At 42.9% G+C, this 13,655-nt stretch overlaps 1 protein-coding gene across 7 annotated transcripts in view; it reads left to right on the top strand.

The window, feature by feature from the left end:
• The window catches only part of PPP1R12B (protein phosphatase 1 regulatory subunit 12B), a 130,143-nt gene that overhangs the window by 42,645 nt on the left and 73,843 nt on the right, over positions 1-13,655 (top strand). For all 7 annotated transcript variants that reach the window (XR_015705711.1, XM_087762107.1, XM_087762106.1 and 4 more), the window contains exons 6-11: positions 1,073-1,147; positions 3,646-3,725; positions 4,294-4,439; positions 8,805-8,914; positions 12,117-12,314; positions 13,132-13,214. Coding sequence is in view for 6 of the 7 variants with exons in the window: in XM_087762107.1 (XP_087618233.1) it covers positions 1,073-1,147; positions 3,646-3,725; positions 4,294-4,439; positions 8,805-8,914; positions 12,117-12,314; positions 13,132-13,214 (692 nt within the window). In the remaining variant the exon portion in view is untranslated. The remainder of the gene's footprint in view (positions 1-1,072; positions 1,148-3,645; positions 3,726-4,293; positions 4,440-8,804; positions 8,915-12,116; positions 12,315-13,131; positions 13,215-13,655) is intronic.

Genomic DNA, 13,655 nt, shown 5'->3' with positions numbered 1-13,655 from the left:
TTCCTTGAAGGGCCCGTGGCTTTTCAAGAGCTGACGTGTGCTTGTCCGGGCTGGTTCTTTGTGTTCCCCTCCCTGCTGCGACGTCCAGGCTGTGACTGTGAACCGCTTCCTGCTGGAGCGGATTCAGTTGTGCCGTGGCCGCTGCTGCGGGAGGAAATGGGGCTGTCCGTACTTGGGCCAGCACCGGGGAACGAAAGCAGGCGAGATAATTTGATAAGAGAAGCGTGGCACTGTATGGTTTGAGTGCATCTGTCTGTGCTGGAAACTGTGGTAGAAGAAATGGCTCTACGAGAAGGAGCCATTTTAGTGTGGTGAGCTCTTTGGCAACCACAAGATGGGGAATCTTTTTTGTTCTAAGTGCTATCAGGTGCTTTTCCCAAGTGTTCAGAGTGTGTCTGGGTTTTGTATTGTGCTAGACTTGAAAAGAAACAGGCACAGCTGTATTTGCTGCATTACCTGCTCTTTCCAGTCAAGGATTGGTACCTTGCTAGGTCAGATGGCCAAGGCAACCTGCATTTATCTGATCACTAGCCATTAGGTTTCATTATTTGTTAATTAAATGGTTATTATAGCTTTAGTTACGGTGAAAATCTAACTAATTTCCTGTTTTGTGCCCCAAAGTAATTTTTCTGGTTTATTTTGTAAATGCCCGTGGATGTGGAAGTGGCTCCCCAGTTTTTTGGCCTGCTGATGACTGGCAGCCTTTCAGGAGGTTTGAATACACAATGATACGGTAGAACAGGTTGATCGCATTCCTTCTCAGTACAAGAGTGTCCTTTTTAGAAACCTGGAAATTCAAATATCTTAGTCCCGGCTGTTAGATTTGAGCAGTAGCAACTGGGGAACTGCACTTCCATGATTAAGGTCGCTCTGATCACGGATTGAGTCATGAAACTGCCGTCACTGTTGCGTGGCTCTCCCTCCTCGGGCATGAAACAAGTATGTTACTCAGCGTTTGGGGAGGGAGGATGTGGTGCATGTTCACTTTTGTTCTTCACTGGTAAATAGTGCTTTTTTGAATATTAACACCGTGCCTTATCGGATATCCTCTTGTCTTCTCTTATTGCATCAGGGCCAGACGCCATTCGACGTGGCCGATGAGGGGCTGGTCGAGCATTTAGAAATGCTGCAGAAGAAACAGACTGTGGTGAGTTTCTGGCAGATCGTTTTCCACCTCTCCAATTACCTTTTCACGCACAGGTGCTCTCTAAGACATATGGCGTCAACAGACGCAGGAAGCTGAGGCCCAGCTATTTTTTTTTATGTTAGTCATTTGGAGTCTTTAATTACACCAATATTTTTCATAGCTAGAAATCTAGAAAACTGGAAGACTGCATCAAGAAGGTCAGTAGCATGCTGACATGCGGAATTATGTAAACTGGTAAGGAATGTATAGTTCATCTTTGAAATTGTTATTATTCTGCAGTTGCTTTTGTTAGCTGACAAGCTCTCTAGCATCAAACTGCTCTCTTCTTAATGAGTGATTACCCAAGTCAGCTTTGTGTTTGCATCTAAGGAAATATGCTGTCCGTGTTGAGAAAGAGATCTGTTCCCATGTCTGCCTTTCTTACAATAGGGAGACTTTTGATTGAGTGAGAAGAAATTATGAACTTCAGGGAATTCTGGACTAAAAAAATCGGTGATTTCAAAACCGTATTAAATTGCCATTTCATAATGCAACGGAGATATTGGAAGGGGTTATAAGCAGAAAGTTGGCATAAAAAAAGAAAGCAAAAATATATCTTGGTCAAAGGTAAAGCCAATCATCAAGCCAGAAAGTTGTTTTTGGATTGCATTTTTTCCTGTTTCATCTGGTCTACTCAATTATCTCATTTGGGTGCTTCCAAAAAACAAACCAGCCTTCTTTAAAAAAAAATTAAAATCAGTAAGTATCATTTAAAACGTTGGATTCAGAAACAGACGTAATGAGAACACTGCTGATAAAACCCAGTAAAGTATTTTGAGGAACTGACAATGTGGGTGGTAGAGCTCAAGCTCTGATCATAACACAGCTGCTGTCATCCTGAAATAGCATCCTTAACATTCGCAGAAACTTCTTAAAAATTGATCAGCTTCTCCCTAAATGAGGTGCTGATAAATACTATCAGTGTTGTGTTTTGGATTTCCTCCGATCTCACTACCCCAGGACTCTGCAGATAACTGCACTCCTCAGAAGAAAAGAAAAAGAAAAGCAAAACAACGAGAAGAATTTTTGGGGGTGGATGCCAGCCCATTTTTAGGCCTGCTTCACAGGGGCAGCAACCCCCCTTGTTCTGTCTATGGTAGCACTATATAAAGGCTTCTCCATTTATTGAATTAGTGTAGCAAGCTATTGTAGAACTGGGAAGAAGAGAAGAATCCAGATTTTATCACACCTTTTTTTTTTTTTTAGTGGATATGATTTTTTTAATAGAAATGCCATTTTATCATGTGTTTATCATGTGCCATTTTTATCACCTAAAATAGAAAACTTAAATTTGTTAAGGATGAAGCAGGCAGTTCCACGACATTCCTCCAAGTACATTATTTTACTTTCAAAATGGCTCTCAAATCAGATTTTTTTTTTTAATTCTAAAGCTTGTAGCAGAGCAAATATGCCATCCTTGCTAAAAGATTTGCTGCTGTTATTGGAGAGAAGAGGGGATTTTGTTTGCTGGAAGCAATTCATTTGATTTGGGTTTGGATTTTCTTCCCAGTCTCTGAAATACCTGGGAATGGAGCAGGCTGTTCCCTGCGCTTCCCTTTGCTGTGCTCCAGCAGTTTGTTCTATTTAACAACATGCTGTACCCCACGTTTTGGCTCTTCACTGGACTCTGTGTAGCTTTTCCCACATTCAGGATTTGCAGAGCTTTTGCTTCTTGTGCCTGGTGTCAGCTCCTGTCAAAAGAGAAAGACTAGCTAGGCTAGACATGACGCAAAAGAGACGGCCTTAAAAGTGAGCCTCTAATTGCCATCCCTTTTTCTACCTCAACTGTGTCTGTGCTTCTAGAAGGTACGGAAACAATTTTTTGGTTAGTGTTTTGTCCATCAGTGATGACAAAATTAATAATTGCTGCTCTCTGGGCAAAATGTTTCAGTTTCTGCGGTGATCACAGGTATTCTTGTGCGATGACTTAATGCTGGCAAGTGAGAGATTTAAGAAGTGACCCGTCCTCGTGGGAGATCAGCTGCCTGTACAGGGCATACTTGAATGCTTTCCTCTGAGAGCAAGTAAATAACAGCTACAAAGGCAGCACATTTTTAACTGAATCTAGCCTGATTTCATGGGCATGCAAACACATGTGGACAGACCTCCGGCGCTGTGTCCGCGTGGGCAGGTGCAGGGCAGTACTGTGGAAGTCAGGATTTGACTCGGGGTCTCAGCAGGGGCTGCTGCAGGCTTCTCTGAAGGTTTTATTAAATTGCAGCTTGAGTCTAAGGACATGCTGGGTGTGTAGCCGTGCCCTTATGGAGCTCTAGTGTAAGACATCCAGCGCTCTTGCAGATGTGCATCTGTTGAATTGGCTTGTTAAACAAATCCACAGTATTTTTCGTCTAATGAGGTTGGGGTGACCTTATGCTGTGGTAATCATTGGATTGTGCTGAGGTGGCTTGTTAAGATGTCTCTTTTCATTCTTTCTCCAATTTTCTTGGACTTTTTGACAGTTGCGAAGTGAGAAGGAGACGAGGAATAAGCTAATTGAAGCTGACATGAACGGCAAGCCTCAGAGCGGACTCTTCACCAAGTACGTCTCTTTCCTCCATTGAAAAGAAGCTGCACAGAGAGTAATGGGAGACCAGTTTCGTCTGTTAGCAGTCAGCTGGCCTCAGCTGGTTTAAAAAAAGTTCGCTGCTGTTGATGTTCATTTCATGGTTTCTTTTAAATTTGAGCTCTCCCACATACAATTTTAGCTGTTTCTTAACATACCCACTGAATGGTAGAACAAGGCGTCGGGCTGGTGCTCGGTCCCCCAGCTTCTGCTCTTGCATCAATTTGCCCTTCGGGCTGAGAACTGCACCTTTGTGGTTGCACGGAGCCGTACAGCCCAGCTGATGGGTTGTGTTGCCCTAGGAAAAGAGACAGCACATTTTTTTTTGGATTGAGAAGTGCTTGCAAATTTCAGAAATGTGGGACTGGCATTGGAATCCATGGCAAATGGGCAGTGCTGGAAGTGCTGGGATGTTGAGTCTATAGATGGATTTTGTCCTTTTGCTTGTTCTGTATGTAGCAAATCATATCTATGTGTTCCTGAGAAGTAGAACTCAAAAATAACTCGCTCATCTGGTAGTCCTTAAAATTTCTATATCTTGCAGCAAAGAGAAGATTCTTTATGAGGAAGACACGCTGAAGTCCATGGAAATGGAGGAGGAGAACAAAGATTCTAGCAGTTCTAGTTCTGAAGAAGAGGAAGAAGCTGAAGAAGATGAAGTTTCAGAATCAGATGCTGAAAAGGAGTCAGGTAAGACTTAGTACAGTCTTGGATTTAATAATTAGCCTAGCAATGTCAGGGGATCTGTTTGAGAACTGTTTGGTTGGGATTTTTTTTTTTTTTGCTTAGTTGTTAAAAACATCCTGAAAGTCTTACTTCCAGTGTCTATGTATAGAATATGGAGAACTCCGTAGCTAGTGTACTAAAAAAGCTGATTTAAAATGCTGGCTCCCAAGTCAGCATAATTTTTCCAAAAAAAAAGCTGTGGATAGTATTTTAATTTCTACTTCCAGCTCAGTTGAATTGAAGATAGTGCATTGGTCACAGGTTATTCTTAAACAGTAGGTTTTTTTCTCGTTGGCCAATTTCAGGATGAACACTTGAGTTACTGCAAGATGGTGGAAATGCAGTTGAACATGTAGGAAGGGAATAGCCCGTTGTATTTGGATCGGAGAAATGAAATGAAGGGCTGAAGCTGTTCTGTGTAATTTATAGAGATGAGGAACTTTTTTTCTGACTCTGATGTATAATAATTGCAGAACACAGTGGAAAACAAGGATTAAATACATCGAGTCACGTTAGCCTTTACGTTACAGTATATTGCTGGCATCCTCCTTCCTTTGTTCCAATCTCGTTCTTTTGCCATGATTTCTAAAGCTTCCTTAATTAGTTTGAACTGCATATATGTGCAGCACAGAAAGTTTACATAAAGACACTTAATTTTACAGTAAGCCAAGACTTACTTGTACTTAATATTTCTGCAAAGAGAGATGGATCTTGGACTATGATGCGTTTAATGGTTAAACTGCTTTAACATCAGCTTACTTCGCCTATATCCCAGTATACTAATAAAGGAGTCCTTGCAGAGAAGTGTAGTTTAAAGTTTTGTCCTGCTTCTTGTGCCAGTAAAATTGTCACCCGTGTTCTAATTGTATCAATTACGGTGTTTATCACAGTATGAGAGGTGTTGAGAATGAATCCTGGCTGGTAGTCACGAAAGTTATTTGAGTACAACAGTAACACAGCGCAATAAACTTTCGGCTTTTAAATCAAGCAAATGTAGTGGAGAAGTCGATGGTAGAAACAGGCGTGCAGTAGAAGTCACATTTACTTGCTCTATAAATCAGGGTTTTACTAGGCAGCAGCCCGGTATAGCTACGTGCCAATAAACGTGGTAGGAACTTGACCAAAACACCTCGAACGTACATATAGCTGTCCGAAGTGGAGCTACGTGGTGTTTGACTGATTCAGGAACAGCATAAGGTCCTTCAGCAGGGGAAGTGCTGCAGCACTCGGCATTACATTTTGTGTAAAGCCAGAGCAGGTCTTTTTATTGAGTGAATTCACTGAGCAAAGCACTTTATACTAATCTATTTCAAACCACTCAAGCTAAAGCAAATCAAAGACGCAAAGCATTCAAGTAACGATTAAACATCGAGCTTCAGGCTTTTGTTACCTGTGCTCTCCTTTCCTAGAGAGATTATTGGCGCCTTTGAGAAATTTCAATCAGAATTGAAACCTTACCTTGTAGACTTCTCAAATCTCTAATAAAATGGACATGAACTTGTCCAGCGCGATGTAGACGTCCTTAGTTGTTGCATACGTGAACGGGGTGCGCATTTTCGGTACTCTTTTTAAAATAAGGTTCATGAGAGAACAATATCAGCCCACGTGTTATAGGAGGACTCCAAAGAGAAGCAGGGATGAAAATAGCTTTTCATAGAAAATTACAAATGTCACAGTATTACTAGTTTCAAACACAATCTTAAGAACAATTATGCTTTATCATCTGGTAGACATTTTAAATCCTTGGATGGATATAGGAGGCATGTTTTTGAAAACATGGAAATTATTTCCTTATTCCTCTTCATTTTCTTCTGAGATTTCATATTCACATAGCTTTGTAATTCTAAGCAGTGCTGGACAGATAGAAGACGGCTGTTGTCCTAAAGTGGTCAAAGTCCAGATGAAGGAAGGAAAAAAAGGCAAAATATTGTTACGAGTGATCTTTTTATAAATCCAAAAAAATGAACTCCTTTGGTAACTGAGCACAAGGCGTGACAAAGTAGAAGCTGGCAGTATAATCCAGAAATTTGCTTTGAGGTATGTTTTGAAGGGTCTCAGGTTGTGATAAATTTGTGGAATTTGCAGAGACTGTGGGAGGAGAAGAAATTTGAAGAGGTGAGCAGTGAAATTGTTGGAGTGCCTCAGAGAGTACCGTGTGTCTTACAATCTGTAAGAAATTTGTGTTCTTCAAACAAAAGCAGCTCAGTGCAGTAATGCCCTTTTATTCGTCTTGAGTACAATTAACAATTTGGCATTGGGTTGTATATAAACAAGAGAAAGATCAGTATAAAATTCTGTGGTCGTTATCTTTGCTGGTAACTGTTACGATAGGTAATTATTGTGAATTAAAGCAGGCCGGGGAAGCTTTCAATGTTTAAGAAACCAAACCAAAACAAAACAAAAGAACCCCCGCCCCGAAAACGCTGAAGAGATGTGACATTTATGCCAAATCAGAGAACTAAATATTCAGTCTCACGGCACTTGTTTTGGGGAGATTGAGCTAATCCCCACCTGTTTCCCTTGATTGGAATTCATAATGTTTATTGCTGAAATTTTAGTAAAATGAACTGTGGGATCCTCCCCTAAAGACGACGATGCCTATGGTCGTGCGGTCTCTCACGCTGCCGGTACAAGGTACTTTTGCCTGTCCTTTTTCTGCAGTTGACTCCTTTCGGTCACATTGCTCACAGTGAGAGCTCTTTCCAACCTGTCATTACCGCTTAAGCTTCTGCCCTTGTAATTAGGCTTGACCTTAAAAGTTGACCTCTGTACTATAAACTTCCAGAACGGGCTACCAGTCACCGTCTAGCCCAGCCTGTAAAGCCTGCTGGCTGTCGGGTCAGGTCTGTTCTCCCCTTCCTGCAACACTGAGGATCCTCCTGTGCTTTACAGGCTTCTCTCTCAACAGATCAGCAAACGGCAAGAATGTAATTTTTTGTCTGTGTGCATTTCCATGGACTGCTGAATGCCAAGTCAGGCCTGCAGGGAGAAGTGGGTAATCTGCTGCCCCTCCTAAAAGGGCTGTTGGAAAGCGCGGTGCATCTGCGCGTTAGGCTCGAGAAGTGAAATGCTCTGTGGAGACGACTTGGATGGAAGTTCTGCCGTAACCCAAAGAGAGGGAAGGGTGGCTGAGACTTCAGCAGCATGCAGACCTTCCTGGGGAGATGCATCTTTGTCTCTTTAATTCTGGATCTGTCAGTCCTGCTAACTGCCTGTTATTTTTAAATGTTTCTCTTGGCTTGCTCTTTTCTGTTTACCATGTCCTTTGAATCCTATATTCTAGGAGTGAGAATATTTGTTTCAGAAAGATTGATCTTCGTGCGCCAAGGTGCCATCCTCGCAGATGCTCCGTTCCAAACTGCTTTTTATGTGTAATAGAAGATATTTATTCACTGCACATACCTCATTTCCTAGTACTGTTTGGGTGGTTACACTTAAAATGACTTTGTTTTTTCAAAACCGTGACTGTATGAGGCACTCACAGCTGGGAGAGGAAAACATTGTTTTGTTGGTGTAGGTACATCATTTCTCGGGCACCTTGCATGTGCCTGTGCTTGGTAAATAGTCTGTCTTAGAGCCCTGTGCGCTCCTCTCAATTGAACCTATTGCCTGAGATGTAGTTTCTGCGTGCTCTCCCCCGGTAATGTCTGGTGGATGCTCTTATGTCAAGCATGGTGCATAGATACAAAAAAAAATTTAATACTGGATGATTGCACTTGTCTAACAAGCAGGGAGCCAGCTGTGGGCTTTGGTAGCATTTACTTAGCTTGCTTTGAGCCCTGTTAAAGATTTTTCTTGGGAATCAGTCCTAGCTTCGTGTAGAAAAATGGATTTTGCTGTAGAAGACCAGAAATTCTGCCCACCGGCATAAGCAACTGCAGCAGAACCATGCAATGAAACCCACCGCCGCCAGGCCCACTCGGGGACGTGTGCTGTAACGCGCACCCCCGCACTGCAATAGCAACTTTTCGGCTTTCCTTCCCGGGTGTCACAAGGGAAGAACAATCCCTGAGAGGAAACAAAATGGGGAATAAACAACAAATCTGTTTGTCCTTCTTGAGGTGCTTTCTGCAAAGATTTTGCTTGTCTGTGGGGATGAAGTTCAAAAGCTTTGCCTGGCAAATGTATCCATCATATTTTTTAGGAAGTAGAAAGCCTCCTTGCAGAAAGACCTGTTTAGCCTTGGCACTGACGACATCCTTATGATCTAAGGCGTACGGAGGTCACAGCAACTCTGAACTTGAGTTTAGTGCACATTGTGCTTGTAAGGAAGGGCTGTGGAAGTGCAATACTGAAACGTTTGGTTTCTCTTCTTGTTTAAAATTGTAGAAAGGAAGGAAGAGCCCTTTGCCAACCACTCCAGCCATGAAACCAGGCCTAGCATCACTGAGCAAATACCACCACCCGAGCCCAACTCCTTCACTGCATCTGCCAGAAGAGTAAGTGAATTTGGAATCAATGGGGACTCCAGCAGAGCTCGAAAGCAGTAGTTTTTTCTGGGAAATGGATGCTCTGAAACTGATTTTCGGAGGAGTTGTAAGACGTGAATTTAGGAAAGTGTGGTAGTATGCAATTTTGATAAAGAGGCTGTGTTAACAGCAGTACAGTACTGGCACAAAGGAGGACGTTTGTATGATAAGGTTCCTCTTGAATCTCTTACCCTCTGAAGCAAATTGCGCCGTTCACAAGAGAAACCCTATTTACTGCAAGTGCTTTGTGTCGCTGTCAGTTCTGGGATAGCTGATGCCAATCTCTTACCAGCAGGAGATCCTTCACCAAAGCTGGTTCCTGCTGATGTATCAGCAGTGAATTTGGCATCATCATCTAAAGTGCCTCCGACTTGCCAAACTCGGTTGATTTAGTGGCATGATGTTACGGCCCAGTAAGCAGAGAGGATAAAGTTTGCATCTGACTAGATAGCTAGGCTATGAAAGCTTTTTAAAGGTGAAGTAGAGTTACTGAAATCTTATCTGAATTCTCCAGCTCTCACGTCACTCAGCTAGATGGCACCAGGAGACTCTGTGTTCTGCTGAGGACTGGTATCTTGTGCTTCTGGTTTCTTTTTGCACTAGAATATGGAGGACAGCTATACAATGCAGGCACCTTGCCGAAGTCTGAAGCACTAGGTACATGTTAGAGGGAAAATGCTTCTTGCTTAGTCACAATTTTTTATTTTTGACATGCTACTAAGTCTAACTTCTTGTCTAGATCAAGTGAAATAGAGTTCCTCTGGGCGTTGCTCAACTCAGGCTGACTTAGCAGGGGAAGTATTAAAGGTAGAAGGATACTGGGAAGTGGGAGCACCGCAGTTAACCTTTTCGCAGCTGCAGAGTATTGTTCTCACTCATTTGAGCTGTTTAACCCAGAATAAGGCTCTTAGGGTACAGAAGAGCGCCTGTGTGCACAGCAGTTATTGATTTGACCTCAGTCACTTAATCGGCTACTTTACCTTCTCTTACATCTTTGATCCTTCTGTACCTCTCTTTGTCAGATTGGGTTTTATATGGGAAAATATGAGTGCCTGTGTTGCCCTCTATTTGTGGAATTATTAATATTTGCTGTTCCTGTGTTGTTCAGAAATTACAGAAGGCAGTTTTTGCTGTGGATTTGAGCTTTCTCCAAGGAGAGTGTCAAAACTACATTAAAGCGTTAGAGCTGTGTGGCTCAGTAGACTGGAAGTACTGGAATTAGTGGAGTACAGGAGATGATTAACTGTGCATCTGCATTAAAATAACATTAGCTAAGAGACACTGCTAAAATACTGCAGTGATAATTTTATCTTTGCAGTCTTGAGTCAATGAGTTTGAGGGCAGAGCTCCCCGGTAGCTTCATTTATTCTGGATAATGTCAGATGTTTTGTGTTATGTAGAATATGGTATAATAACGCTTGTATCAGCTTTGACCAAAAACCTTCTCTAGCCCAGTATCCTGCCCTTGACGGTGGCCATCAGAAGATACTAGAGAAGACAGAATCTAACTGGACTTCTCTCCCACCTTCTAGCAATTTGCATTTCAGGGACTGGCTGAACCTGTGGTATTTCTTGTATTCAGTAGCCTGTTAGACTTTTCCTCCATGAATTTATGCAGTCGTTTTTTGAGTGTCCATAATGTTTGGGATCCCATAATGTCCAGGGGCAAAGGGTTCTTCAGCTTAATTACATATTATACAGAGCTTCCAGCACCTCTTTCTTTAAGCCTGCCACACACTGAGTTTGTTTGCTGCCCCTAGTTCCTTTATGGGAAGGAACAAGGAACAATTGAGCCTAATTCACGCTTCTATGTGCCACTGAGGGCTTTGTGTTCCTTGGTCATATCTCAGCCTGGAGACTCCCGATACACTGAGTAACTCCTCATACAAAAGCTCTCTTGCTCTTCTCGTTCTTGTTGCCTGTCTCTGAATCTCTTCCCCTTCTTCTATACTGCTTTTGAGTTGTGGAGCCGAGCTGTGCATGATATCAAAGGTGTGACTGTACCCTGCAGTAACGCGGAGGCATAATGGTGTGTTTCATATTCTATCCTTTTCCAATAATTCCTAATGTTCTGTTTGCTTTATTTCCTATACAACTCGGTGCTGAGCCCCTGTCTTGCGGTGCCCAGGCTCCATTCTTGAATGGCAGTAGGCATCTTTCTGTAAGACTTGATAACTATAACTAAAGTTGTACATTTTAAGCAGTTGTATATTTGAGGAATGATATATGCTTGTCAGAAGTGCCTCGTGTAACAAAGAGCACGAAGGTCCGTTCTGTAGTACGTATAGAATATGCAGTTACCTGACCATAGGAAGGTTTAAGCTAGAACGGGCGTAGTCCAGCCTCTTACTCAAAGCAGGGCCAACTTCAAGCCTATGTCATGTTGCTTTGAACTACCTGAGCTCAGCCGAGTACTGAAAGTCTCTGAGGATGGAGATGTCCCTCTCTCTTGCTCCCTGTCCCAGTGCAGCATCGCTCCTACCGGGAGGTATGTCTTCCTTCATGTCAGTTGGGATTTCCCACGTTGGAACTTGTATCTGTTCCTTCTTCTCCCTTCACGGTAGACTGTTGAGAAGAAGTCTGGTTCCATATCCCCTGTAAACCCCACCCCCCCAAGTAGCAGAGCAATTAAATCCTTTCTTTGCCTTCTCTTTTCCATGCTAAACAACCCAGGCTTCCTCAGTCTCTCCCTTTATGTGTTTTGTGCTCCAGCTCCCTGATGATCTTAATGGCTTCTCCTGGACTCTCTCCAGTTTGATCTGTGTAAGGGTTTTATTTGCAGCTAGTCCCAAAAGAGTCGATTGCTTTTTTTGGTTTTCTGCCTTTATTGAATAATTCCCCCTTCCTAAACAGGTGCTAAGAAAAGCTTCATTGTTCCTTATATTCTTTCTGCAAAGCTGCAGGAGGGCATTGTGTAGGCAAAGGGAGCTGCACAATGACACAAGATTTCTTTCATGGTCTGTCCTTGGGGCTGAGGGCACTACAGCAGTTTGCATCTCTGTGAGTTCACCTTCAGCTCCTGTAATTAAGCCAAGCAGGAAATCAAAGTCACTCCGTCTTACATTTACAGGTGTAGCCCAACAAAAACAGGCTTGTTGAAACACTTTCAAAACTTAGATTGTGCCTTGCAGTGCTCTTGCTTCTTCCAAATGTCCCTTTTTCTCCTCTACAGTTCAGTTGGCTCAGCAAGTCAGACGAGCAGAAGGATGAGTCACCTTCATCGTGGCGGCTGGGGCTACGGAAGACTGGCAGTCACAACATGTTGAGTGAAGTCGCTGCTACTCGTGAGGCACAGAGAGATAAGACTTCTTCTATCTATCGTTCTTCGTCAAGTCCTCGGATATCTGCATTATTAGACAACAAAGAAAAGGTTTGGCTCTCAGCAAAGGTGTTTTAGTGCATCCCAGTTGAGCAGACTTTACCTCACAGGTTTAAGACCCTTTCCCTTTCGTTTTGAGTTATTGCTGGGTTTTGTATCCATAACAAACTTAGGTCTCTTTCATTCTTTCTTTTTTTTTCTTCTGAAAATTATTCCTATCCTATCAGTTGTTGTTGCAGAACAGGAGTTCGGTGCCCCTTTGACCTAATTCCTGCTCAGTTTGGAGTGGGCTGCCAGTGAACAAGGGCTGCTGGTTTGGCATGGCCTGTTCCTTACCAGAAAATATCTAATCCAGACAGTGTAGCACATACCTGTAGTGGAAATTCTCCTTCACTGTCATCTATATGGATTCCTCCTGTATCCACCAGCTGTATTTGTGAATCCCATCCCACGTATTTGCTAGCTGTAACTTTGCTGCCCATGAGTAGATGCCCCATCCCTGGAAACGTTCCAGGTCAGGTTGGATGGGGCTCTGAGCAACCTGATCCAGTTGAAGATGTCCCTGCTCATTGCAGGGGGGTTGGACTAGATGGCCTTTAAAGATCCCTTCCAACCCAAACTATTCTGTGATTTGTAAGTAGTTCTCGTTAGAAGCTGCTTTTATTCACTGGCGTGCTCTTCAGGAAATTTTCAGAAGTGATACTTTTATGCTGTGGTACGTGTTGCCCAAGAAAATGCCTTAAACCAGTTGTCGTTAGGCAGGAGAATGCTTTCTTAGTTGAAGAAATTTGAACATGAATTTAGTTGTCACTGAACATGCTGGCAGTGTAACAGATGTGCAGCTGAAGTACTTCTTCTGCTTCACCAGGATAAAGACAACAAGAGCTATCTTGCCACAATAGCCCCCAGAAGACTAAGCAGTATGAGTGATATAGAAGAAAAAGAAAACAGGTGAGACTGACTAAACTTAATGCTCAGCTTCTGTCCTGTCGATAGTTCCTCCGGAATACCTTTTTTCTATATTCATGCTTCATATATTTTTCTCAGCAGTCCCAAGTACATGGGAATTCACAATATCAAGAGCTATCTCTGATCTATAGGATAGGATCAGAGATAGGAAGGACATGGAGCTGTTGGAGCGGGGCCAGAGGAAGCCACAAAAATGATCCGAGGGCTGGAGCACCTCTGCTGTGAGGACAGGCTGAGAGAGCTGGGGGTGTTCAGCCTGGAGAGGAGAAGGCTGCGGGGAGACCTGATTGCGGCCTTTCAGTACTTAAAGGGGGCTTGTAAGAAAGATGGGGACAGACTTTTTAGCAGGGCCTGTAGCGATAGGACAAGGGGGAATGGTTTTAAACTAAAAGAAGGTAGATTCGGACTAGATGTAAGGAAGAA

Source organism: Nipponia nippon, unplaced genomic scaffold (assembly GCF_047370975.1).
Source record: "Nipponia nippon isolate SJK-2023a ecotype South Korea unplaced genomic scaffold, ASM4737097v1 scaffold_25, whole genome shotgun sequence".
Taxonomy (NCBI): domain Eukaryota; kingdom Metazoa; phylum Chordata; class Aves; order Pelecaniformes; family Threskiornithidae; genus Nipponia; species Nipponia nippon.
This window is presented reverse-complemented; position numbering and strand designations above follow the sequence as displayed.